The 26,454-nt window shown below is 38.8% G+C and overlaps 5 protein-coding genes and 1 long non-coding RNA gene across 7 annotated transcripts in view; 2 read left to right on the forward strand and 4 right to left on the reverse strand.

Annotated features, from left to right (window-relative positions):
* Nucleotides 1-739: 739 nt before the first annotated feature.
* Nucleotides 740-5,629, reverse strand: cenatac (centrosomal AT-AC splicing factor). Its single transcript, XM_074670290.1, has 11 exons — nucleotides 5,328-5,629; nucleotides 4,290-4,456; nucleotides 3,951-4,049; nucleotides 3,786-3,852; nucleotides 3,276-3,338; nucleotides 2,806-2,873; nucleotides 2,590-2,704; nucleotides 2,455-2,485; nucleotides 2,086-2,187; nucleotides 1,839-1,971; nucleotides 740-1,685 (listed from the first exon to the last, which is right to left on the reverse strand). The coding sequence occupies exons 1-11, from the start codon at nucleotides 5,442-5,444 to the stop codon at nucleotides 1,568-1,570; spliced, it is 1,080 nt and encodes a 359-aa protein (XP_074526391.1). The 5' UTR covers nucleotides 5,445-5,629; the 3' UTR covers nucleotides 740-1,567.
* An 849-nt stretch (nucleotides 5,630-6,478) lies between these two features.
* On the reverse strand, nucleotides 6,479-7,993 carry LOC141791116 (THAP domain-containing protein 6-like). Its single transcript, XM_074671345.1, has 4 exons — nucleotides 7,841-7,993; nucleotides 7,162-7,354; nucleotides 6,942-7,049; nucleotides 6,479-6,761 (listed from the first exon to the last, which is right to left on the reverse strand). Exons 1-4 carry the CDS (start codon nucleotides 7,918-7,920, stop codon nucleotides 6,519-6,521), a joined length of 624 nt encoding a protein of 207 aa, XP_074527446.1. The 5' UTR covers nucleotides 7,921-7,993; the 3' UTR covers nucleotides 6,479-6,518.
* Nucleotides 7,994-8,513: 520 nt separating this feature from the next.
* On the reverse strand, nucleotides 8,514-11,166 carry LOC141791113 (uncharacterized). Its single transcript, XM_074671343.1, has 2 exons — nucleotides 10,920-11,166; nucleotides 8,514-10,777 (listed from the first exon to the last, which is right to left on the reverse strand). The coding sequence occupies exons 1-2, from the start codon at nucleotides 11,089-11,091 to the stop codon at nucleotides 9,330-9,332; spliced, it is 1,620 nt and encodes a 539-aa protein (XP_074527444.1). The 5' UTR covers nucleotides 11,092-11,166; the 3' UTR covers nucleotides 8,514-9,329.
* A 467-nt stretch (nucleotides 11,167-11,633) lies between these two features.
* Nucleotides 11,634-15,238, reverse strand: LOC141791114 (uncharacterized). The gene is made up of 2 exons (XM_074671344.1): nucleotides 14,962-15,238; nucleotides 11,634-14,080 (listed from the first exon to the last, which is right to left on the reverse strand). Exons 1-2 carry the CDS (start codon nucleotides 15,131-15,133, stop codon nucleotides 12,765-12,767), a joined length of 1,488 nt encoding a protein of 495 aa, XP_074527445.1. The 5' UTR covers nucleotides 15,134-15,238; the 3' UTR covers nucleotides 11,634-12,764.
* Nucleotides 15,239-16,375: 1,137 nt separating this feature from the next.
* On the forward strand, nucleotides 16,376-24,219 carry LOC141790491 (uncharacterized). Of its 2 annotated transcripts, XM_074670384.1 has the most exons (4): nucleotides 16,376-16,685; nucleotides 17,105-17,773; nucleotides 20,684-20,685; nucleotides 22,256-24,219. In XM_074670384.1, exons 1-4 carry the CDS (start codon nucleotides 16,508-16,510, stop codon nucleotides 22,712-22,714), a joined length of 1,308 nt encoding a protein of 435 aa, XP_074526485.1. In that variant the 5' UTR covers nucleotides 16,376-16,507; the 3' UTR covers nucleotides 22,715-24,219. The 2 variants fall into 2 exon arrangements, with proteins under 2 accessions (XP_074526485.1, XP_074526484.1); XM_074670383.1 differs by lacking the exons at nucleotides 16,376-16,685; nucleotides 17,105-17,773 and adding an exon at nucleotides 18,574-18,830 and having other exon boundaries at nucleotides 20,466-24,212.
* Nucleotides 24,220-26,035: 1,816 nt separating this feature from the next.
* The window catches only part of LOC141790951 (uncharacterized), a 78,712-nt gene continuing 78,293 nt past the window's right edge, over nucleotides 26,036-26,454 (forward strand). The window contains exon 1 of the long non-coding RNA XR_012598290.1: nucleotides 26,036-26,341. This is a non-coding gene — a long non-coding RNA (uncharacterized LOC141790951). The remainder of the gene's footprint in view (nucleotides 26,342-26,454) is intronic.

Below are 26,454 nucleotides of genomic sequence, written 5' to 3' on the forward strand. Positions count from 1 at the left end.
AAGCGACAGCATTTCCGGGGTTTGCTATTTTATATATATAAGGGGCGGGGCTACGTGGCCAGCTGAGCGCCTGTCATTTAAGCGATTGGCTACCTCTATTCCACTGAACCAATCATTACACTAGGATAACGCCTATTATTTTAAACATGCAGATTTATTCAAATTTAAGCTCAGTGATTGGACGGTGGATTAACTATAGAGCCGCCCAGTACACGTGCTTTTTCTCTCCTCCTATTCTTTAGCGCAGGGGATGGCCGATGTGGCGGAGCTCTGGTTGTCGATACATGAAACAATATTTCAAAACTCCTTGTATAAAATCACCATCCACTTTGAAATAGAAAACCTTGGGTCTTTTCATACAGCTCTCGCACAGACATGGAGCGAATGTGTTTGTATGTGCGTTGACAATTAGATTTTAATTGTAACGGAATTGATAATCTTTCTCTTTTTCTGTCGTTAGCACTGAATCAGCCTTTGCCATGTTGTCACATTGCTAAGAATAGATTAGCCACACGTTGTATCCCCGTATTGCCTTGCAGCTGCACTGAGCTCCACGCCCATCTATCTACCCAGAGCACACTGGGGCCGGATTATACAGTGGAGTGAAGAGGATGAGGCCTCAACAGATAAAAGAAAGGCCTGGTAAAAGCTCAGGGGGTGGAATGCACGGATGTTGCATTTAATATATCTGCCTCGCTATTTAATGCACTAAATTAGATAATAAGTATCACAAAACCAGTTATAATGTTATTTATCATATAATAAACCATTATACACTTCATTTATAGTTATATCAAATCATACTTATACAAGAAAGCAGCAGCAGCAGAGCATGCATACATCCCTACACACCACAGAACACACATCAAACTCAGCTTTCTTTTCAAGGATTTGACACAGGTTGACATTTCAGCTTTCAATAGTAGAAATCCTGGAGGTTACCGTTTTATTTCAAAGTAAGAAACATTTCCCATAGGTTTTCTAACATCTGAAAAGGGAAACAAGAGCTCTTTAAGCACAGTTTCACAGCACAGACATGTAAATAGCTGGAGGTTTTATAACACCTGAAAGCTGCTCGATATGCGAATACATCTTAAAATCACCCATCCTTAAAAATTAATCACAGTTTTATCATCTTGTTATATAAATGTTGGCATCAACAGATGGCCTTTGTGTCAAATGGTCTCTTGTTGTAAGGAAAAGAGGCCTGCGCCCCCTGCTGTTAGTTTTCAGAATCAGTACTAATCTTTGGCTCTCAAAGCCATTTTTACTTGCTAACCCAAAACAAGAAATAGGCAGAAAAATCACTCAATGATCCATATTTTCTCAGGTGGGTTTGAAAGAAGTCTGTTTCCAATCTTAAAATTGTACTGTCTGACTACTCATGTTTAAATTACTTTGTTTTGAAAGAACTGATTTAATGTAACATTGACTAACAACAGGGTATTCAGTGAGCATGAGTATCTCAATGACGACTTCACAAAAGTTTAGTAAAAAATAAAATATCTACATCATGCAAACTAAGTACATCCCTCAACTCATAAATTCTTTCACATCATACTCAGTTTTAAGTGTCAGAATTGGTCAGCTGTCCTGCAGATTTTGCTTTTTTTGACGCCTCTGTGCCATGCTCTCTCTTCCTCTTCTGTTTCCTCTTCTGCCCCTCCTCTTGCCTGAATTGGTGCCTGTTGGAAAAATATCAGACAATGAGCTTAAATAAGCTAACTGGCCAGTTCAGTCTCCTGAAATAAAAACATGTCTTGAAATATAAATGCCAGAGATATCAAACCTGTCTGAGCCATGCCTGTGTGGTTAATTGAAAAGGGTTGAAGACTCACCTCGACTGCCAGCGTCTGCCACTGTTCCAGACTCTGCCAAAGGATGGGAGCCAATTTGCATCTGTTTGCGAGCTGTGATCAAAGTTTGCACCAACTCTGTTTGGTGGGAGCTTCCTTAGTTTCTCTTGTTCCTCTGCAAAAAAAAAGAGAAAAATCCACAATACTACTGTAGTCTCTAAGTCAAATCAGTATGTTGATCTGACAAGCTTATGCGACACAAAACATAATGTTATTCTGTGTTTCTTACTGTGTTTGAGGAACCCTTGGAGCGATGGTCCGATCTCTGGTTGAGCTGCAGCTCCAGAGGTTCCCTCCAAGGGATCATCCTGAAGCCATGGGGGGAGAGCACCTGGGACACACAGAAGATACATGAACAGTTTTCATAAGTTACTCAATTAAGGTGAACTGAGTCTGAACTTGACACTAAAACAGAGTTTTTTTACCTGGAACACACAGTAGGAAATGAGTAAATGTTTTATAACATTTAGATAAAGCAGTGTAAGAAGACTGATGAGGACATTGGGGAATGTATTTCAGACCAGATGCGTAACTCAGAAAAGCAGGGACAGTGAAATATAACTATTCTCCTAAAACAAAACACAAAATTTCCTTGTACCTGTATGGACATTCCCACTGTTTGAGGAATCCTGAAACACAGAAAACAGGTGATGAAGTGCAGTGAAACCATAGTGTACAAACACAAAGTCAGTTTATCATGAGCACTCTGTCTTCACATGGTTTCTTCATCTACCTGATAACCTATGAACGTCAAGCCTTGTCCTGCCCCAGCTCGCGGTACTTCAACTGCCGTGTCCACAGAACTGCTCCCTGCCTGCTGGTCGGATGTCTGAGATGTAAACTGAGAGCTGTTTGGGAGCAGACAAGAAGAGGCAAAAACCACATCAAGTCAGATCATGTTAATTATGAAATGCAGAAAGTGTAAAAATTTGAAGCTGGATGGTTTTACCTGGCAGCAGTCTCTGTAGAACGGTCTGCACCGCTGACTCCGTTGAAGAACTCTGGCTCTGCATCACGCTGATATTGATTCAGGAAAAGCCAACAGTGGTTCATAGAGGAAGTCTGAGCACTAACCAAGTACTAAATCTTAACTCATATCTTTAACTCTCTGTTTTCAAACTTTTGGTCTTACTATCCCATCCAAGTTTTACCATCATCATATGTGTAAACTGTAACTTGATGAGGAAAATGACCCTGTTCTTAAATCTCTGCAGCCACATAATGCATGTCTGCTCTACCCACAAGTATTTTCAGATTTAAACACAATCTCCACACAGGATCCCTGGTTCTTTATTTTGGCAGTTAGACGCATTCATCTTAAAAATAGAGCTATTTATCATCTTACATGGAACTATGAAAAAAAGAAGACAGTGTAAGCCACACTGATGGATACTGCCACGGCATCCTTGGAAAACAAACCTCTAAAAGAGACTGAAGGACCTCTTGTCGATTCTTCTCCTGAGCCCGGATGTGATCAGCTTGCTGCAACCATGATAATAGAATCAGAAAAAAGCACACTAGCATATTCAAAGTCCAATTAGGCTAGCAAAAACATTTCATAAACACCAGCATCATGGATTGCATTATCAGTCAGCCAACCAGATTGGTTTTGATTGAAATATTTCAAGAACTATTAAATAGACTTGTGCATCATTTGGACATTCATAGTGTACTGAAAGTGTTCTGATGATTATTCCTAAAGAGACACAAGAAATTTGTTTTCAAATCCCCAAAATATATTTCAACACCTCAATACGGTTTAAAGATTAGCAAATATGTTCATGAAGTCCAAACATTAATGTACCAAAAGCTCAAAGCACTGTTCTCAGAGCTGCTTCAGATAAAAGCTAGCGTGCCTGCAGACTCTCGTCAATCTGTAAACAAGTTCAAAGTAGAGTTTGTGTTTCAAAAAAATCATTGCTGAGTTACCTGTTTTATATATTCATCCTCATTTTCCACAAACGATTCCAATGCGTTTGCAACCTCCACTTTAAACCTAATCAAAACAAATGAGATCATATATCAAAATGATTTTATATTTGACAAATTATTGATACAAATGTATTAATAGAGTCTTTAGCTCCTCAGACTTACCTTTCAGTTTCTTCCTCTGGGATGATGAACTTGTCTCTAAGCTTTGGGTCTGCCTTGTTGTCCCACCAAAATTTGTGAGTATTTGTTCTATGTTCTTGACTGAAAACAAATCAAACACAGAGAAGGGAAATCTTTAGTCCTAACAAAAGCAGACTCTCAGAAATACTCTGAAAGAATAAAAAATAAAACAAAAACAAAACAAAACAAAAACTTTAGACCACACAAACACAAACAATTAACAAATTCAAAGCAACAAGTATGTGTGGCTAAAAATATTATTAAACAGGTCTTTGAGACCCTGGGATGTATGGGAAAGCAAACTAAAAAAAAAACACTCACGTGGCCATGTGTTCTAACAAGCCTCCATGCAGCACGGTCATGTTGCCATCTGTAACATTTTTTTCAACTTCCACACCACAGCAGTAGCACCAGAACGTCTGCTTGTGCTGGGTACAGTCAAACTTCTCTACTTGGGGTTTCTTCAGTGTCCGACGGGCTTCCTTCACCTGAGAGACAGTGGATGAAACAATACAAGACATATTGTTACTTTGCCCAATTTTATCAAACATAAAACAAGGATAAAAGACTCTCTTTACTTTCATCAGCGCAGAGGAGTTTATACAGATAAACGAAACAGAAAAGAAAAGGGTAAGCTAAAGCCAATTTAATGAGCAAAGGCTAAATTGAAAGAAAAATCGTAGACTTATTTAATATGTGTCACATGCACAGCACTACCATAGACTGCCTACAAATATTTCTACTATAAGAAACAATGTATAAATGTATTCATCACTTTACTCTGCTACAAATACCCTTGGTTAGGGTAAGGGTACTTTGTAGAGGTACACTGAGGTGATTACCTTGATGTAATTTAAACTAGTGAAGCATTACAAGGAAAAAGTTGAACCAAGAAGTCTGTTAGACGTTGTTACACATGTTAAACTTGACTCAATATAATATTTGTGAGAAGAACACTGAGAAAATTTCTATCCATTGTAAACGGCTCTGATCCCTCTCTCTAGCACCTGCTGGACAGCCAGCTGAAAAAACTTCTCCAACTAACTGGTGCAGCCGTAGCTGTCACAGGAACAGATACAGAAAACTGTGTTCGGCTCAACACCATAAATCTGCTCACCTCCGTAAAGCAGGCAAATCCTCAATTGTTTGAATTTATTTACAGAAAATACGTTTCACCTGCACCTCATTTATGATCTACAACACGAACTTCACAGTTTCCCGGGTTGGGGATTATAAAGTCCATCCATCTGTCTTGCACTCGATATGTAGTTGACGTTCACATCGGATCTAATTAAAAACTAAAGAAAACGTCAATTAACAAAAGTGGAAGACACTGTGTACACAGCGCTGTCACCGTACCTTTTCCAAGAACTTCAAAAGAACTACTCTGAGTCTGCTTTGGTGATTTTTCCCGAATATGTGCGTCTTTCCGTTAAATGTTGTTTGCCTACATATGGCGCAGTAATGTGCACCCATTTAGTCAGTATTGAAGACGGAGATTAATAATAACGTAAAATACTTAAGATCAATCGACTGAGGTCCTCAAGGAACCGCCAACATTTTAGTAAATCGTCGGGTATTTTCTCATTACTCTTCTGCTCAAAGCATCCCCAAAACAATCGAGGGTGGCTGATCAAAACGGGAACTGGTTCCGTTTGTAAAACGCGTCCCTCCAGAAACAGACGGAACGGATGTGTTTCTTTATTGGTTCATTTGGTGTTTCTGAAATGCTTTCGGAGATATATTACTGCCACCCATCAGACCAAACTACACTTTATTTGTTTGTTTAAAAAAACAAAAATCGAAAACAAAACAATGCCTTATTTATTAACAGTACTAACATGCTTAAGGACACAACCCAGTATTCTGTGGGAGATATTCTGTGTAAAATGGGAACTAAATTTTTTCACCCCCATTTTGCTGACAGTGCTTCTGTAGTCTTTATGACTCATTTGAAATGCAAGAGCAAAGTAGAGTACCATGCTTATTTTGCTCAGTGAAATCAGATTATGTTTGGTAAGTAGTATCAAAGTAGCAAAGTAGCATCTGCTTTGCAATTGGAATAGGTAAAGTTCACACAAATACATGCTGCCATGGCCTGTTGACATAGATTTTATTTGTAACACACTATGTCCCACTTATGGAGAACAACAAAAAAAGACTGATTAAAGAAAAACTGATTTAAGAAAAGGTTACTCAACTTATTTGTAAAAGAATTTCTCATTTCCCACTCCTAAATTCAGAAACATCATTGTTTTATAGTTTGCCAGGTTTGGATTCACTGAACAAAGATTTTTCATGATATGGAACAATACAGTACCCACAACCTCAAAATAAACTACTTAACTACATCCAAAAATGGATGGCAAATTGGGTGTTAGTGACCAGCTCCTGGGATAAAACAGCTCATATCCCACAAGATAAATAAATAAACACAATCGGAGTTGCATACTGCTAATGAGGACAGAAAAAAATGCTTTTTATTTCCACTGAGTGTTGGGTAAAATTACTGGTATAAATAACACTTAACACCACAGAATGATTCAAAATTCAAGATTTCTTTATTGATTTAGTCCTTTTCTTTTTCTCAGCAGCCAGCTGAGATTTCAGCTCTTCAATTATGAGGCTCTGTTCCCTCAGATCCTCCAGAAGACCACGCACAATATTCTTTGTCCTCCGTTCTCTATCCTTGGCATTCCTCCTCTCTCTCTCCAGACTCTCCACCCTTTCCAAGGCTTCGTCTAGTCTGGCCTTCAGATCAATGGGAGATGCAAGCAGTGCATAGGAGTGGTCCTAGTAGGATTAGAAAAAGCATGCTGTGTGTGAAGGATGCACATTCTAGGATGGTATGATGTGCCAGTGTACATGTGAGTGTGTCTACTAAGTATCACAGAGAGTGGCTCTCAATATGACCAGGGTAAAAAGGCTCACAGCTGTTTGAGGCATATTTTGTTTGAGGTACTTAATACTTACAACATTAGGTACAAGTACAGGTTTAGTCTCTTTCACAGGCTGGGAATAGTGCTCTGATGTGTGCTCTCGAGCCTTTTTTGAAGTAAGGGTTGTCCTGGTTGCTGTTTGCTGAAATGAAAGGAAAAAGTACTTAAAGAGCTTGAACAGACATTAGGAAATGCGGGGGAAAGCCCAGCATAGTGTGATACTGACTTTTAATTGCCTGATAATATATACCTACCTTTTTGAGGTAAGCAGAGAAACTGAAGACAGATGGAATAACTCCACTTCTAATTCGGACGGTCTGACCCGTCCTGTCAAAGTCCTCTTGTCTGAAGTGATCACTGCAGATTCTGGACGACCTACTGGCAGTGAAACCTTTTCTTCTAAGGGCCACTTCCCACTGCTTCTTCACCCTTACATCTTTAGGAAAGCTTGAAGAGTGAGGGAAATATTAAAGAAACTGCTAAATACGAATAGTTGCATGGAACAATGTTAAGTAGTTAAATTGGATACATTAAAAAAATAAATAAAACCACGGACTAGCCAGCCTTCACTTCTGCAAACAGTCAAATAGTAACGTTCAGAAGGATGGTGTTTCAGTTTAACAAGTGACCCTGTTAATTGGAGACTTTCAGTGTATTACAACAACTCCTCGCGAATATTTACAAGTTGTTTTTCTTTTTGATGTGTCACAATATTAACTCGTTAGTTACATATTCCCTGGAAGTCTCTAAAGGAGGTTTCCGGGAGTCGATCAGCTGTTGGAATGACGACATTTTTCATCCAAAATTCTCCGTTACCAGGCGTAACTTTTCAATCCGGAACACCATCTTGACAGTGGATCCGCAGCGTTATTCAAAATGTTAAATAATTTACTTCTGAAGCTAATGTCACACAAAACAATAATTCAGACTTACCAATGAAAGGTAATCCCCCGGGTTCTGGTTTGGACAGTACCACGGTTCTTACAGTCCCAAGCAACACACGAATGAACCATCTCTTCCGAGTGCCACTTCCAACATGGCGGCAACGGTTACATACAATAGAAGTTACATCGGAGTGTTTAGAGTGTGACACCAATGGGGCGTACCTACAACAGGAAGTCGCTTGAGTCAAGTTCATATTGATGGCGCATGTGTCAACAACGTCTGACCAAAGCAAGCATGTAAACATAAAACATACGTAGTCTCATACCAATTACCAATTCATAATTTACTTTCTTGCGCTTTTTTGGAATCAAAATATGAAAACAAAACACAGACAGACTTGTTCAGAAGTGAAGACATTTATGGTTATTGATTTGAAACCTCAGTGAAGAGTTTATTGGACAGACACACCAGTGTTATACTTTCTGTTTTTCTTATATGTCTATGTGTTTTATTTTTTTGGATTTCAGTCCTCGGGTAGTTGCTGTTCTTTTTTTTTTTTGTTTTGTTTTTAACTGAGCTCCCTTTGAGATATATATTTTTTTCTGTTGATAATGCAAATCTTTGTTATTCTTAATGACAAATCAATGATTACTGTTAACTCATTTGATTAACATTTAGTTTCTAAGGCAGAACAAGCAACAAAGACACACGTGTTAGCATTTAGAGAAGGCACATTTACATTTAACAGACCATCCTACATACATGAGGGAGTCACAGTCAAATGTAGAATCTGACTTCTTACAAAGATGATGAGGTTTTTAACACAGTATTAAAGAACTACTCATACATCACTGTAATGCTGACAGACACTTGTTTTTACCCCATGAAATATAACATTTTTATCTCTTTGAGAGATTATGATTGTCATACAAATACTGTAAACAGAAGTTCAACCACTATAGTCATATAAAGTGAAGCCAGACATTTGGGTATTGACTTTAAATCACAAACACAGAGCAAGTGAAACAATTGTAGTTAGGTACACACATTCACAGATGTTACAGCTGAGCTGTCATATTGAGCCTCTGTTTTCTGTTGAAACTTGTGTTCTCTGTAAAAGTAAATAGAACTATTTTATAGCTAGGATTATTTACAAACTGAATTCCCTTGTTTTTGTCTATAAATAAATAAATATAGGCTAATGTCATGATTTAGCTTAAAAAAAAAAACCAAGCTCAAACCTTTCACTTTTCCTTCTGCTTACTTAAATAAAAGTGATTCAGAAGTCATAATGTGAAAATTTACAGCCAGACACTGTTTTTTTTTCTAGTTATGGTGGGAAACAGTTTTATATTAAACTACAAATGTGTCTTTCACTTAGTGGGTGAGTATACCCCCACAAGACTTTCAGCTTTCCTCTTCATATTGGTCTTCAAATTTTAGGACTTTTGCCACATGTGTCACACTAACATGGCTCCTATTTTCTAACTGGCATATACCAGTTTGAGATGTGCAAAGTTATGCAGTAAGATTGCCTCTAAGTAGTGTGCATTTTCATGTGGTTCACCAAGGAATTCATGTGTCTAAAATCTCTTCCACATGTTTGGCAGGCGAATGGCCTCTCCTCTGAGTGTGTTCTCATGTGGACTGTCAGGTAACTGTTATGTCGGAAAGCTCTTCCACATGTCTGGCAGACAAACGGCTTCTCACCTGTGTGGATGCTCATGTGCCTTCTCAATACTGAAAGGTCGCTGAAACTTTTACTGCAGGTGTTGCAGAGGTGCGGCTTCTCACCTGTGTGGGTTCTCATGTGAACTTTTAAAACACATCGAAGTCGGAAATCTTTCCCACATATTCTACATGTAAAAGGTTTCTCACCTGTGTGGATACTTGAGTGTGTTTTCAACACTGAAAGGTCACTAAAGCTTTTACCACATATCTTGCAAAGGTGTGGCTTCTCACCTGTGTGTGTCTTCATATGCCTGATTAAAACAGAAATATCACTGAATCTTTTTTCGCAAGTCTTACAGCTGTATGGTTTTTCTCCTGTGTGTGTTCTCATGTGAACAATCAGGTAACTGCTCTGTCTGAAATCTTTCCCACATGTTTTGCAAGTAAACGGCTTCTCCCCCGTGTGGACTCTCATGTGTTTCACTAAAACTGAAAGTTCGCAAAATCTTTTACCACAGGTCTTGCAAATGTGAGGCTTCTCACCAGTGTGTGTTCTCATGTGGACTTTCAAGACGCTGCTAAGTCTGAAATCTTTCCCACATATTTTGCAGGTAAACGGTTTCTCACCTGTGTGGATACTCATATGTCTTCTTAACACAGACAGATCACTGAATCGTTTACCACAGGTAGGGCAAAAACATGGCTTCTCCCCTGTGTGGACGCTCATATGCCTCTTCAACACTGAAACATCACAGAATCCTTTACCACATGTGTTACACATGTATGGTTTCTCCCCTGTGTGGCTTCTCTGATGCCTCTGCAGTTTGGATTTACATGTGAACTCTTTTTCACATGTGTCACATTTGAAAGACTTCTTACCCAAGTGGATATCAGGGTGAGTTTCTGCCACGTTAGGGTTGTACATATTGTAGCTGTAACTTAAACTTGTCTCTGGTTGTGGCTCCTCATTGTGTGCTGATCCAAATTCCTTATACATGACTCCTTTTTGATCTTGGCTCTCAGCCACATGAGTGCTGGTGGGGATTGCCTCGTTGTAAGTTCTCAGTTCAGATTCACTTTGGTCACTTTCCTCATAAGTAGGGTTAAAAATGAAGCTATCAATCTCCTGCTTTAGTTCAAGCCGCTCTCCCTCCTGATTTGGCCAGAGTCCCTCCTGTTCTTCTTGCTCCTCTTTAATCTCTGGGGGCTCAGGATCCACTGGGCCTGGATTGGATTTCTTTATCTGGTTACAGAGCAGCTCGTCAGTGGGATCTTTCTCTTTTTCCTCTGTACAGGCATGCTGCTGTGGAAGCTCTGATGGGAAAGCACACAGGAAATATGACACTACTGTGGCACTAATAACAACACCAGCCATCCGAGCAACTTTCGCAATAAACCATCAACTTTAAAGGAATTACTGTGTTTTCCGGTATAATATCAAAGCAGGGTCACGCACCTAGCCTGTTAATCTTTATTTCAGGGTTTAAAACGACATCCAACAGCCTGCGCTGACGATCCATCGCTCCCTCGTACTCAGCGATTATTTTTTCAAAGACTCCAAATATGTCTGCAGCAGCGGCGGTTAACCGCTCGCTAACGAACTGTCTCAAATAATCAACAGAAGACATCGTAGATTAACATCACACTTGGGCCAATGCAACGCCGTGCAGGTTTGCAGAGGTAGCGCTGGGAGGTTTTTTTTGTTTACATCCGCTTGGCGTAACATTCAAGTTCCCGACACCGACGGAAGGTTCCGGATCAAATCATAACTTGGGGTGGGGGGGTGGGGGGGTGGGGGGGTGGGGGGGGGGGGGGGGGGGGGTGGGGGGGGGGAATCCATTTAGGTGAACCAATTATGTACTAACCAAGTAAAAACCCACATTTTAAATAAAGTTAATTACGAGCTGGTAGCAGGCCCAGAAATTTTGAATAAATATCTTGAAAAGAATTCACCCCAGTTGGCTCAGTTTGTCAAAGGAATTTATTGGCTTTTAAAGCTTACAGCTTATAATTAATATCCCAAGGCATACATTAACATCAAAATGTCATATATTTGGCCCATACGGATAAGTAAATATGTGCAATACCACTTTAACTTTGAAAAACAGTAAAAAAAAAAAAAATAAAGTGTTAAAAAAAACAACCCTTTACAGGGTTTACTCATAAAATATGTTAATGATAGAAATGTGTTTTTATGTGTTTTCATTCACTGTGTTATATGAACACACCAGAGATAAAGACGAACGTTAGCTGAGAAATACAATGAGATATGTGCTTTAAGACATGAAAGTATAACAAATGCTTTTGCAAAACTTTTAAGTTATGTACAGTATTCACCAAACACTCAAGGTAAAAATTGTAGAAAGTGGAATATTGAGCGATATCTAGCTGTCAGATTCTAGATTGAACTGCTCACTTGCTCACTCCTCCCATCAGTTGGTGGCCTTCAAGGAGAAGAACTTATTAGTTTGTCTGCTCTGTGCTACTGTAGAGAAATGGCAGGGCAATATGATAAGGAGCCACTCCTTCCATAAATTTAAAAGGCTCATTTAAAGTGAAAAACAACAATTTTGCAGGTGTTATTTCATTTCAACCAAGTTTATCCTGCCAAATGTTGCTATATCCACTGTATCTTTAAACTTTTCCATCTGTTTTGGAAACATACAATAACATTATACTTAGACTTTTAATTGCTTGGAAGACCTTGTTTTTCATACCATTACACGTCCAAGATGTTGATAAAGGACTTCAGTTATTGCGATACTATGATATACAACTACATTCTTACTGATTCTTTTAGAATTCATATTATCTTGATATAATTATGTACAGTATTGACGTCAGCTCCTCTGAAATGTTAACTCTTGCTTATAGCTGGAGGCTGCATAAAGTTCTCTCATATATGAGAAGTGCATGGGTTTAAAGTACTTCAAAATATAAATAAAAAAAAAATGTTATAAAAAGATATTTGGCACAAACATACATCATTACTGTGATATAATAACCTTAACTGCTTACTTTGAATCAACAATTTTTTTTTTATTTAAGACATGAGCACTGTCTCAGAAAATACCGTTGGTCACACATACACAAGCTATTCAGACATCATGAATTAAGTTATCAATATATCACATAAAAAACACAAATGTTTGGCTTACAATATGTAGCTTCCACAACTGTGTATCATTGGTAGATGACAGAATACAGTAAAAGTATCAGCTCTACTGTTTAATTTGATTTTTAGTGTTTTTGTCTTCTTGAAAGACTCTAAAGAGAAGGTGAACACTACATTTTCTTTTTTTTACTCATTTTCATTTGGATTTCCTGTTTCAGGGTTCTTACTCTCTGTATGAGTTCTCATGTGGCTTTTCAAGTCACATTTACGAAAGTGTCCTTTCCCACACATCTTGCAAAGGAATGGCTTTTCACCAGTGTGGGCTCGTCTCATATGAACTTTCAAGTTTTCTTTAAAGCTAAAAGCTCTCCCACATGTGTCACAGACAAATGGTTTCTCACCAGTGTGGATTTTCATGTGGGCTTTCAAAGCTGAAACGTTAAAGAATCCTTTCCCACAGGTCATGCACTCATAAGATTTGTCACCCGTGTGGATTCGTGTGTGTTTTCTAAAAAACGAAACGTCGCTGTATCTTTTGCCACAGATTTTGCAATGGTAGGGCTTCTCACCTGTGTGAATCCTCATGTGAGATTTCAAGGCACTGTCAAGTCGGAAGTCTTTGCCACAAATTTCGCATGAAAATGGCCTCTCACCGGTGTGAATGCTCACGTGTCTTTGCAAAAGGGACACAAACTGAAAAGCTCTTCCACAGGTGTCACAGACGTACGGCTTATCCCCCGTGTGTTCTCTCATGTGTGTTTTCCAAGCTGAGATGTGAGGGAATCTTTTTCCACAGATCTCACAATGGTACGGTTTTTCACCAAGGTGGATCTTAGCATGTTTTCTAAAAAGTGACACATCACTGAATCTCTTTCCACAGGTTTTGCAGAGGTAAGGCTTCTCACCTGTGTGAATCCTCATGTGGACTTTCAGGGAGCCTTTCAGTCTGAAATCTTTCCCACATGTTTTGCATGAATGAGGCCTCTCACCTGTATGGATGCTCACATGTCTCTGCAAAAGCGACATGAACCGAAAAGATCTTCCACATGTGTTGCATTCAAATTGCATTTTACCTTTTTGAGTGTTACAGTGGATCTCTGACAAGCTGGGACTGTGTGCGTGGTCACTGTCACTTTTTGGTAAGTGATGTGTCATTGATTGTGAAGAAGCGTGTTTATAAACTGATTCTGAGTCTTCATGCTTGCTCCTTGAGTCATCTTGGCTCACAGCTACATGAAGACTTTGAAAGAGGGGTTGGTTGTTTTTCCGCACCGGTTCACTGTCAACACTCCCCTCATAGGCAGGAATGTATACAAAGGTATCAACCTCCTGTTTCAGTTGAAGCTGCTCTCCCTCCTGACTGCTGCAGAGCTCCTCCTCTTCTTCTTTAATCCGTGAAAGCTCTGGATCCTTTTGGTCCTGACTGGAGATCCTCTCCTGGTCAAAGAACTGCTGGTCTGAGACTTTATCTTCCTCTTTACAGATATGCTGCTGTGGGAGCTCTGGAGGATACAAAAAACAAAATGAGAACACTGTCATGAAAAGGAAAAAAGTGACTTAGGGAAAAATTCATACAGGTGACCATATTCTACAAACCCCAAAAGAGGTCATACTACATAAATGCTTAGATACTCAACGATGACCAAGAAGCTTTATAAACCGCACATTTGCACTTTTTAATGTCCTTCTTCATTGCACCATGTAACTTAAATGTGTATACATTTTAATTCTTTTTGTACAAAGCTTTTTTTTTTTTAATCTAATCTCTGTTTTCTATTTCGTATATCTACTGTTTAGTCATACATTTGCAGAGAGAGTTAAGCTCAAAATCAAAGTCAAATTCCCTTATCTCCTTTGCGTAAGATACTTGGCAAATGAAATGAGAGCTCATCCTGATTCTGATTTATTCAAAACATTCCTTTTCTAAGAAGTGAAAAATTTCAATAACGTAAATATAAACAATATTGTCACAACATACCTAAATAAAGGAAAAACAGACGTAATCTTTTGGAAATTAAAATAAAAAAGAGGGGTCATTCATTCTCTGGGCTGATTTACATTTTCTGACTGAGAGCGCAGCGCAGGCAGTCACGGCATGTTTCTGTTTTGATCTGAGAGGTGTGCCCTGGGTCTTTTACGTCATGACCATGCGGCGTGCATGCTCAACATCTTGACAGGTAGGTAAATCGGAATAATACCAATGGCCCAGTGCAGCGCTTTATTATAAATACTGAAGGTCTAAAGAGCAAGTTGAGCAAAACCCAGACATTTGAGGGAATTTTATAGAATCCCCTGAGCATAATTTTACGACCAAAAAGGAGGATGTCGGGCAGAAGACAACATATGGTCACCCTATTTATGTCATTATGAATTTTTTTCAAACCTGTCCCCAGAATATTTATTCCAGGTGTCCAAACGTTGTCCAACAGTCTGCGCTGACGGTCGATCTCTTCCTCGTACTCGGCGATAGTTCTTTTAAAAGCTCCGAATATTTCCTCGGCCGCAGCGGTTAGTCGTTCGGCTACAAAAATCCTCAAACGCTCAGGTGAAGACATTTCTGATCTATTGCTACAAAGGTGGTTCGAGGTTTTTACTGATACAACGAATCAGTGCAAGTAGTACTCGTCTCCTGACAACCGCCGGGATCTTCTTCTGGTGTAGTGATACACGTTTGGCAGAAAGCTTTGGGGTGTTCTAGCGCCATCTGCTGGAATTAAATATAAACTACGCAAAATAAGTTAACCCCTATGGTTAACCGTCAAAGCCTGACCAAAAAAAATAAAAAAATAAAAAAATTGCCAAGTAATTCTTCTTTTGTAAATTAAATGTTTATCGAACCTATTAATAAAAATATTGCCACATAATTTTGTTTTTCATATATTCTTTGTATCACATTTCATAATTGTGCAGTATTGGTAACTTTTTAAAGAACTTTTTTCAAAAGAAAATTTTAAGTAGATAGCATTATTTTAATGTAGAGTAGACTTATTCTTCAAAATAAGTAACAATTTAAATGTTCTTACCAAACTTCTTAAAAGTCACCAAGGATTTTCCTGGAAAAAAGTATGTGGATGATTCCACTTGAAAAGGGCCAAAATACAACTTCAGCTGCCTGTTATGGTATGATAATTCACCCTATAATCTACTCTATAATAAATTATGAGCAGATGCGGGGAATGAAAGATGTAGGTGCAAAGAGGAATGATCAGGGGTGGCATGCCTCCCTCCCCCACTGAAACCTAACTGACCTCCACAGCTGTCACCTCAAAACCTCACAGGCAGATGCAGGACTTGGTCTGTTTTTAATCAGACCTTCAGTAATGGTTTATTGTATTGAAGTTAGTTTCTTATTTTAATTTGTCGATATCATAAAGCAATTTGGTAAGATATCAAGCCACAATACAAAAGAGTGTTGAGTTAATTAACCAACATCCACAGTTATTTTGATTTTTATTGAGAGATTAACTCCAGGTGAGACAAGAACAAACGGGGAACTTGAGTCTCAGAGAAGCAGTGTGAAGATGGAATAAACTAAAAAGTGCTGGAGATAATAAGAAAGGGTATTGGTGGAACTGTGCAGGAAAAAAAACGAGGTTTAGATATTTTCAAAAACAAGATTTCAAGACTAGGACAAGATTTTCAAGACTAGGACTTTTTCAGATCAGGTTTAATCTCAATGCGTAATGTTTTTTTTTATATATCTGAAGAGAACAACTTGTCGGTAATAACACAACGTATCCTTCATTTTAATATTTCACACATGTCCTTTGAATTTTCGAGAAACTTTTGTTCCAGATTCCACACCAGTAGGTGGCGGTAATGCGCCATCACGTTGGCCAACTGGCACGGTTTGAAAAAGGACGAAGCAGCGCTGGGTGAAATTATTCGGCGAGTATCCATCTGACAACCCGTAAAGTTTCGTGTTCGCAATGGAAATTTCATCTGCTAACAATTTGAAAATGTTCGTAAATGAGCGACTGACTGCGGCAGCCGAAGAAATATTCGGAGTGTTTGAAAAAACTTTATTTGTATACAAAGAGGAGATTGTTCGTCAACGCAGGCTGTTGGTTACCGTCCTGAAACCAGAGATACGACTGCAAAAGAATGGTGTGTTACATTTTCCCTCTTTCACACTTTGATGGAAGATACGTTAAAGAAGAAATGTATCAAAATATCATCAGGGGATTTTACCCGATAGACGTTGTTTGGGCTTCTGAATGTATAAAGGAACATGGACGTATTTATTAGCTTACATGCTAACAGTGCTCAACAACAAACAAAGAAATAATAGTATTCTATCGGAAAAGTTACATACAGTAATCTTTTAGATTCACAACATTAGAATAAAAATAAACTAAGTCGACCTACAAATTATTAAAAGTTTCGCATGTTTTCTATAGTCTCGTAAGTTTCTGGATCAAACTTAATCCTATGTGAGTCTGAGTTCTGTACAGTATATTTACGATGGTTGCCCTATTACTAAAACTGCCTTCTTGTTGGCACATAAATGTGTTCTTCCCTTTTAGATGTTCCACTGCCACGAGTTGGACATGAAGGTGCCTTTTTTGACCAGAACCAGTGTGATCAGGAAAGCACCTATCTGGACCAAGCCGATCCAGAGCCACTGATAAAAAAGGAAGAAGACAAGAACAGCATCACATGTGAGGAAGACCAAGTTGTGCTGCGCCAGGATACAGATGTTTTTAACATTAGCCCTGTTTGCGAGGCGAGCAACAGCAGTGAAGATGACATTATATTGTTGGAGCCTGACCAAAATCAAAGTGCAGCAATGCAAGAACCTCATTCCAGCCATTCAGATGAATGGAAACAATCTGAGTCTGACTTAAGGAACTTTTCTGAATCAGATCTGAACAGGGACCAGCATTTTGGAGCCGAAGAAAGGCAGCACATGTGCCGTCTATGTGGGAAAAGTTTTAAGATAAAAGCAAAATTGAAACTGCACATGAGAATTCACACAGGTGAAAAGCTGTTTCGCTGTATGTACTGCAAGAAGGAGTTTGCATTCAACTCATCACTGTCAAGACATCTTCGCGTGCATACAGGAGAGAAGCCGTATGAATGTAGTTTTTGTGGAAAAAGATTTAATGTCAGCACAACGTTGAAAGTTCACTACAGAATCCATACAGGTGAAAAACCATATGAGTGCAAGTTTTGTGATAAGGCTTTTACTACCTGTTCTAACCTAAAGAAGCACATGGCCTTGCACAGTAAAATGGGAAATAGTAGCTTGTACAGCCAAAATTACTAAAAGACAATTAAAATGCTGTAGACTTTAGCTTTCTGTATCAAAATGTTTACTATTGTGTTTAATAAAAAATGAATGTTTTCACAAATATCTGCTCATATTTTCTCGATCTTATTTTTTTCGGGATGTTTTCATAGGTATAATGAGGTTGTATTAAGAAAAAAACATTTATTTCATTGCATTACATTGGATTCCATTACTAAATGGCACATGTTTAAATATCTATTTTTTCTTGGAATTGCATGGCAGTTTATTAACCTTTTATTTTTTACATTATTAAGGCACGCAACAGGCACACAAAAAGCTCACTGTTATTATCTGACTAGTCAAAACAACTCGGGTTCTCAAAAAAGTTGTCTTGTGCTTGCTGATTTTGCATCAACCCTGTGATGAAACATGGTAAATGAAAGTCAGATTCTAAGTGTCAAAAAGATTGCATTTAAATTTTTTGCTTACTTGTTATTTACAGTACAGTTTTAATGGGTGAAGCACACAAAGTGGCCAAAATTACTGTAAGAAGTTACTTTAAAAGAACAAACCCTGTTACATAGTCATGTAAGGTGTATTTACATTGTACTCCTAAAGAGTCAACAATATATTATTTAAAATTTCAAAGCAACGACAAATTTTGTTAACGTCCCTGGTAGTTTTTATGAGAAACGGTTCTTGAACACACCATTTCCGGGAATCCGAGTAAAACGTGAATGCAGCACGGAAGGAAGTAAACAGGAAATGGGAGCGCAAGAGAGGCTAGCTCAAAGTGTTTCCAGAAGTTTATGAGGCGATGACTGAGGCTTTGATTTCCAATTCCACGATGTCTTCTGTCCAAAGTATGAGACAGTTTGTCTGTGATAGACTAACAGCAGCTGCTCAAGAGATACTGGGAGTCTTTGAGAAGAAAACGGAGGCGTATGAAGCAGAAATCGCTCGTCAACGCAACCTGCTGGACTGTATTTTAACACCAGAGATAAAGTTACATCGAACAGGTGGGAAAACTAACAAAAATGGTTAACAAGTCAGTTCTGTTGTCAGGGCGGGTGAATCGACATAATTTTGCTCTTCTTAATTACTTTATTATTCGAACCGATCTTACAAGTGTAGTGGATTATTAAGTATCAACAAAATAACATCTCCAGGTAGTTTAGCAAGCATGGTGTTTACACGTTTAACCATTTTGCATGTAATTAAAGCAATTTATAATCGAAAAGTATCAACTACATCGCAACAAATGTATGGTTGTTTCCAGATTCTATGCGAAACTCTGGGCTGAACCTTGGCCCCTGGGAGCAGGGCCAATGTTCACGCCAACACGTGTCAGCTAGATCCTTATTGCGGGGTAACCGTCTTCTCTAGTTATTTCCGCCTTCTTCCTGTCAGCTACAAGCACAGGCTTAAGTGAAAGGTTTAGTAAAAGAAATATCTTTACACTCAAGCTTATTTTACTAATGGGCATTCCCATTTCCGTTCTACCAGAAATTATATATCCTGCGGTAGTTACATTGGAACAAATTTAATTATCCCACAAAAAAAATCACAAATTGGATGTCCCATTTATATGACTTGTGCATTAAATGAATACATTAATTTCTAGCTCTTTGGATTTTTTTCTTTTATCAAAATTATTTTAAACAAAACAATAATTTTTTTTTTCTTTTTTTTTTTTTTTTTTTTTTGGGGGGGGGGGGGGGGGGGGGGGGAATCTCCATTTATATCAAGTTTAAGTAATTTTCCTTTAAAAAGGGTGACCTAATATTGATGCTTTATGTTTATTTTGAAAATAATGAATAAAATACAACTGTCTTGACGTTTCCTGTCAGTTCTGGTATGTTTACATGAAATCTGTTTAAAAGAGTGATGCACACTTTTAGGGGCTTTTACTTAGAGGAAGTGACATCATGTTAGATATAACTAACACTGAGCCGGGTGAGTTTTGCCACCAATATCTATGGTTTTCATCCTGTTTTAAATTTTTTTAGCTTTAAAGAAAATGTGTCAAGCCTTGTCTGAGTAAAGTATTATCAAAAAAAAACAAAAAACGTAAAACAAATGAGTCTGTCAAGTTAACTGTAGGTCATTTCTTTAATGCTAAGAGCTCAAATGTTTTGAAAAAACATAAAAGGGTAAAAGGGCTGACTGTCAGGCTCTGTTACAGCACTGTGTTACAGGACTTTTTTTCATATGAAATATATATTATTTATGCTGTGGAAGCAAGAGTTATGGTAGTTTTAAACATGGGGCTTTTAGGTTTGATACTCTTGAATTCATGCAATGCATTAGACTTTTTTTAGCTACTATGATTTGCAAATCAGCTGATACCCTTCAGTATGTCATCTGACACAGCTACATAGCTGATATTTCTGTACATTGTAAATTATAGACTATCCAAGTTTTGTTCAGGAGCTTCACAGGTTGGTTAGTTTATTTCAACATTACTGTCCTCAAAAACAAAAGGTCTAAAGAATGTTGATATCTTTGTGCTGTGTATTTTCAAGGTTTCAAAGGGTAACTGTTGTTATTTATTTGTGCCCTGGTAACTGTAGACTTTCTTAATTCAAAGTTGGTTAACAAGGGCTTGTAGTCTTCTTGTGTGGCATATCCTTATTTTTCTTTCTTCCCTCCAGAAATATCAGTTCACAAAGAGGAGGAAGGGTTTCGCCTGATCCTGCAGCCGAGCCCCAACAACAACACAAGTTCCACATCTGAGCCCTCAGTTTCTTCACAAGTGAAAGAGGAACTTGAAGAAGCATGCATTACTCCGCGAAAAAGGCAGCTTGCACAGCAACAAAAGGGAAATGCCTCCAACCCCAAGCCACCCTGTGAAGGAAGTGTCCCTTCAGAGCAGTCTCAGCCTTTGGATCCGCACCAAAGTGCAACAAATAAAGACCCACAACCCAGTGTTTCAAACAAAGATGTACCATCTGGGTCTGACAAGGAAAATTCGTCGGTATCTGCACCAAACAAAGAACAACGGATTCTGTGTCAGAAATCTAATGAAGCCGAGAGCCAAGACAAGGTAACTCACAGTAGTGGAAGTGCAACAGCAGCTGGACTCATTGAGTCAGCACCGAATAAGAAGAGCAATGTGGAGAAAATGACATTAGCTGCAAGTACTGAGCTGACACCCAGTAATAAATGCAACATTATAGCCAGCACCCCGGCTACAGAGACAAAGCTAACTCCAAATGACAAAGATGCTAATAAAAATCCAAACTTAGTTACAAACAGGGAGTCAGCACAGAAAAAGAAAAGCAACAATGAAACAATAAAATCATCCACAAGCATTCAGCCATCACTAATTACCAAACAGGGAGATGGTGATATAATATTAGCTGCAAATTCTAAAACAAAGCCACATGAGAAAAATAACACAACGTCAGGTGAAGATAAGGAGCCAGTACTACATGAGGAAAATACAGGTGGGAGGAAAAAAACAGCTGTACGTCCTGAGCCAACACAAACAGAGACACATTGTGTTGAGGACACAACCTCTGGTAAGAGTGCTGAAGCTGTGCCAAAGAAGAAAAGTGCAGATAAGACCACAGTGTCAAATAAAAGCTCTGAGGTAACGCTAATTATTCAAAGTACCAAAAAAAGCACAACAGCAACCAAAAGTTTTGAACCAACACCAAAAACGAAATGTACTAAACAGCCTTCAACATCAGCTGAAGGTCCTGAAGTTACTCTGAATGAGGAAAGTCACAATGAAGAGCAAACGAAAGGACAAAGTAAGGCACAAATAAATAGGAAAAGCTCAGATGGGAGACCAATTTCAAGTGAAACACCAAAGAAGAAGACAAACAGTGGCAAAGCAACATTAACTCCAAGCCGGATAGCAACACCAACAAAGAGACGCAACAGTGAGCAAACCTCTTTTGCTAATGGAAGTTCAAAGCTGAAACCAGCTGAAAGTGTGGAACCAACGCCAAATAAGAAACCAAGGGATGGGAAAACAATATCACAAACAAGTACTCTGACATCACAAAGTGAGAAACAAAATAATGGGAGTGTAACTCCATCCAGAAACAATGAGTCAGCACAAAAAAAGAAACCTACAAATGGAGAAACTGAGTTGACAAGATTGAAAAAGTTAACAGCACGCAAGACACGAAGTAATGGGAGCGCAACATCCAATGGCAGCACTGATCCACCACAGAGGGATCAAGGTATGAACACATCAGGTGGAAGTACCAATGATGACAACCCTTATAAATGTGAGCGGTGTGGAAAAGTAATGACTAATTTCAAAAACTACAAGTTCCACATGAAATCACACACAGTTGATAAGACGTTTGAATGTAAAACTTGTGGAAAAAAGTTCAGGGAGAGTTGGGATTTGAGTAAACACACACTGATTCACACAGATGACAAGCCTTACAAATGCGATGTCTGCGAAAAAGAATTCACCCGGCAGCACAATCTCATCCTGCACGTTCGTGTCCACACCGGGGAGAAGCCATTCAAATGCAATGTCTGCGATAAAAACTTCAGCTCAAGGGTAAATTTGAAGAAGCACACAAGGATTCACACAGGTGAGAAGCCGTACAACTGTGAGGAGTGTGGGAAAGACTTTGCCGATTCTTCATGTTTAAAAATCCACAAGCGTGTACATTCAGGGGAAAAGCCATACAAGTGTATTGTGTGCAAGAAAAACTTTGCTACGGCGACATCACTGACAAGACACAGCAGGGTTCACACGGGGGAAAGGCCCTACAAGTGCACTGTGTGCGGGAAGGCGTTTGGACATAGTACAGACATGAAAGTACACATGAGGATACACACTGGGGAGAAACCGTACAAATGTGGTGCATGTGGAGAAAAGTTTTCCACCTGGTTAAAACTCCACCGCCACAAGAAGTGTCACATGAGATAACAAAAAAGGTCACCGGCTAACAAAACAAGATGGAATGATTGTATGATGGAAGAACATGAACTGCTCTGAAGCAGAACACTTAATGGGATTTTAACAGTTTATTTTTTATACAGAACTTCATCATGAACAGTGGTACCACCAAGGACGGATCAGAGGTGAAATCTTTGCTCCACTTCTCTGCGTACACTCCTGACACTTTACAAATGAGAAGCAACAGTGGCCTAAGTATCTAGCCTTGGAATCTTGAACAGGAACAGGAGCTATCTGTGTCCTAGATAGCTGAGGGTTGCTGCTGTTGTAAAAAGAAATGTAATCCTTTGTTTTTGCTTCAAGAACTGCTGAACAAGGTTCATAAGCCTGCTGGTGTTGGATTTACTTTGTTTTAAAACACGAGTTAGGATTTGAGATATACTAAGAAGACAGAGGCACAGTGATAACTTTTTGATGTTCGTGAGGTGAGAAGAGGATCCATTTTTCCCATTATAAGGTTTCATTTCCCTGGATTGGGGGCTTGCTTGTATTTAACTTTGCTGGAAAACATTACAATGTGTACAAGCAGGCCACCTTTTTCTCTCTGGACCGCAAATTTAATGAATTATGTACTTTGTATTACACCGGTATCTTTTAGACTGAGTCAGTTGCTGAATGAACGTATTTTACTTGGAAACTGTTAAAACTCTACACTGAGTTTTATTTATTTATTTTTTTAAGAAAAATCCTTTGTGTCTTTCATTGTAATATGTAATCTATTTCACATATTGTGCCCAGATTGTTATTTTATTTAAAGGAAAGTTTTTTTACACAGAAGTATTTTAGAAAACTGGAAAAACAACAATCAAGTACTGTTCAGGATTTTAAGTGTCAAATCATGCTGAAAAGGACTCTGATGGAGGAAATCACTCCATAACTCCTTGTTTTTTAAGTCATGTAAAGTTGACTGGTGGATGTTTTAATACACATGCTGACTGATATTTTTCACAATGAGTCACTATTGATTGTGGGAGACAAAGAAGTGGAAAGCGCCTCTTTGTGGTCTAAATGCCTTAAAACTGTTTTATTTTAGAACTCACTGTCTTCATACCCTACTTAAAATTATTTTCTGTAAAACACAAAAACCCAGAATTTTTTTATTGGTTCATGTCTGCAGTCTTAAATAAATCTTCACCTTTTGATAAGCTCTTTTTGAATAGCTCCATTCTCACTCTGCCATCTAGTGGTCAAATATGTATCTGCAGCATCAAAGTTTAAACTGAAAGCATTTAAAACAAACCCTATACAGTCTGTGCAACACTTTTATGTTTTCTTTCAACATTTTAAGAGTCCTCCTAATTTAAAAGGTCACGTTTTTCATACTGTTTTGAAAGTGCACTACAAATATCACTCTCACAAGGTGTGTTTTCATTGGGTTTTACCAGAGCCCACGTTTGCAGGATTTTAAATGTCGCCGTTTTTCAAGATACTTTATCAGTCTTTGATCAACACTCCTGTTTTTTGCTTTACATCTTACAGCAGACTGTTATTTAAACATTAATATCATTCATATACCTAATCATTGTACTCGTGTATTTTGTTTAAATTGTTGTACAGCTTGATAAAAGTGATACAAATAATGATAATAGAAGAAAGCAGCAGAAACCATTTCTCAGTCAGACCACCTACCAACATCAGACTGTACACTAATCCGTCTGTGTTGCAGTGATTAATCATCTGTGGATCGTGGTTTCAGAGCTTTGGTGGCCCCAGAGTGATTGGGACCATTAGCAGCTCACAGGTGGCTTCATGAATCATCTAGATTGTGTTTGCACAGCTGGTTGCAACCCTCCATTCTCCCCAAACCAACCTCTGCCACCATATCAGCTCTAAACAGACAAATATTTGTAATCATCTTGGTTGACTTATGTAACTTTGTTAACAGTCATTATGGGACTTTGGGTTTAGTTACAGAGACACTGAACCAAAAGAGTGCTGTGCTGTTAAAGTTAAAGTCACAACATCACAAATCAACACAACTAGTTTATTGCAGAGTGCACACTGGGCAAAGCAGATGGTCTGCAGTGCTTATAGAGTTCCCAGAGAGGAAGAAGCAGCCCAGCTTGTTCTGAAACTTCCTCCTATGCCTCAACAGCCACATATACATGGACCCAAATATTCCGCCTGCATTCGGTTTATTTGCTCAAACGGAAAGAATTGAACCTGTGTATACACCTCATTCCGAAAGAAAAGTTCCAATCCGAATGGAAATTTAATCGGTTTCACAGGGGTGAAATATTCCTTTCCCCAAACCGATTGAGGTATCATGTATCCACTTAAATGGAAAGTTGTCACGGTACGTTCTTTCAGCGCATGCTCAGATATGACGTTAGACCATAGACTGTAAAGCGTTAGACGCAACTAGAGACGTTCCTCAATTTAAAAAAATGGCCGCGAGCCGTTAGGACTGGACTGCTGCGAAAGTTTGTTTTTGATCCAAACTTTGAAAGAAATGAACACAATATCAAGACTGGACAGACGAAAAACTCGCAATACGGAGTATTGCAACACCGTGATAGACAAACTATTGTCCTCCGGCTTTAATAAATCACGTGATGTTTACGTTTTTCTGCGCATGCCTCATTGACTATTCTGTTTGATTACAGCGGCACATGTAGACCAAAGATTGGAATATTCCTTCCATGTATACTATTGTTTTCGGAAAAGTAATTCGGAGAGACGAAAAACTCATGTAACCGTGGCTACTGTGTGCAGCTGGTAACATGCAGTTTAACAGATAGGGAAGCCTTACTGAGTGGTATATCACCGTGGGCCTCCACGTTTCTTACATGTCAGAGCTGAAGGCCTGTGTGGGTAGAGCTCTGGACGTCAGCTTGCAGCAGGTGCAGCATCTAGACTTCCTCCCCCACTTGGTGGTTTACGAATAATAGTTAGCATTGTTACGGTGACTAGGTTAACAAGCCTCTGCCAGGTTTGTGCTCTTTTAGCCTTTGCTTCTTGGTTTTACATGGCTGCACTCTCGACAAAAATCTTGATCAAACATTTTTGAAGCTCCTGCTGATGGCAGAGATGGGGGCGGTCTACATTTACAATACATTAAAAAGTTTAATTTATCAGTCCAAAGCATTGATGCAACAAAGAAACCAAACAAATGACCCCACGTCGTAAGGCATGCCCATTGTGAGAACTCCTGACCAGACTGATCCCAGATCAGATGGATCTGACGCACACGGAAGCCAATCATGCTTCAATCACGTCCATCAAGTGACACCTGTCATCCAATCACAGTCACCCAATCACAGTCCTCTTCAAATCCCGGATTGCCGAAATTCATTGATAGTGCACCTCGATTTGCTAGTAATAGCGTGCTAGGAGCGTGGTGAACATTTCAGTTAAGCTGCTGAAAGTTAGAGAGACTTTGGAAAATGAGATGCTTGGTTAGGTTAGTTAGCAGCGACTGCACTGTACTACGATCAAGTTTTACCTGTAGGTGACCCACTGGGAGTTGATGAGGAGGTAAGCTCAACATGTCAAGAGAAGGCCATCCAAACTGAACACCAATAATTATTCATATGTCACAAGAAACTGGAGCTGTGAAGAAGAGTAAGAACAATTCATGGAGAAAAAGTGGACATGGTGAGTCTTCCCTCTCCTCTGGATTTTATATCCAGTTTTTTCTTATTATAAGGCTGCACACTGTGATATTTCCTAAGCCTGCTAAGTTTAAGATTTATCAAAGTGGTTCTCAA

The sequence above is a fragment of the Halichoeres trimaculatus genome, unplaced genomic scaffold (genome assembly GCF_033239565.1).
Source record: "Halichoeres trimaculatus isolate MK-OKI-2021-1 unplaced genomic scaffold, fHalTri1.1 fHalTri1_scaffold_5, whole genome shotgun sequence".
Taxonomy (NCBI): domain Eukaryota; kingdom Metazoa; phylum Chordata; class Actinopteri; order Labriformes; family Labridae; genus Halichoeres; species Halichoeres trimaculatus.

Bases quoted from the DNA above. Each gene is read 5' to 3' on its own strand.
- LOC141791116 (XM_074671345.1), bottom strand. From the start codon at position 7,920: ATGGTTCATTCGTGTGTTGCTTGGGACTGTAAGAACCGTGGTACTGTC. The intron at 7,050-7,161 runs GTAGGTATATAT...CTTTCATTTCAG, and splicing joins TCTCTGCTTACCTCAAAAAG to CAAACAGCAACCAGGACAAC. The intron at 6,762-6,941 runs GTAAGTATTAAG...TAATCCTACTAG, and splicing joins CTGTACTTGTACCTAATGTT to GACCACTCCTATGCACTGCT.
- LOC141790491 (XM_074670383.1), top strand. From the start codon at position 18,629: ATGACTGAGGCTTTGATTTCCAATTCCACGATGTCTTCTGTCCAAAGT. The intron at 18,831-20,465 runs GTGGGAAAACTA...TCTTCCCTCCAG, and splicing joins GATAAAGTTACATCGAACAG to AAATATCAGTTCACAAAGAG.
- cenatac (XM_074670290.1), bottom strand. From the start codon at position 5,444: ATGGGTGCACATTACTGCGCCATATGTAGGCAAACAACATTTAACGGA. The intron at 4,050-4,289 runs GTGAGTGTTTTT...ATTTGTTTTCAG, and splicing joins TTGTTAGAACACATGGCCAC to TCAAGAACATAGAACAAATA. The intron at 2,188-2,454 runs GTACAAGGAAAT...TGTGTGTCCCAG, and splicing joins CAGTGGGAATGTCCATACAG to GTGCTCTCCCCCCATGGCTT.
- LOC141791113 (XM_074671343.1), bottom strand. From the start codon at position 11,091: ATGTCTTCTGTTGATTATTTGAGACAGTTCGTTAGCGAGCGGTTAACC. The intron at 10,778-10,919 runs GTGCGTGACCCT...CTTTCCCATCAG, and splicing joins AATAAAGATTAACAGGCTAG to AGCTTCCACAGCAGCATGCC.
- LOC141791114 (XM_074671344.1), bottom strand. From the start codon at position 15,133: ATGTCTTCACCTGAGCGTTTGAGGATTTTTGTAGCCGAACGACTAACC. The intron at 14,081-14,961 runs GTTTGAAAAAAA...TGTATCCTCCAG, and splicing joins AATAAATATTCTGGGGACAG to AGCTCCCACAGCAGCATATC.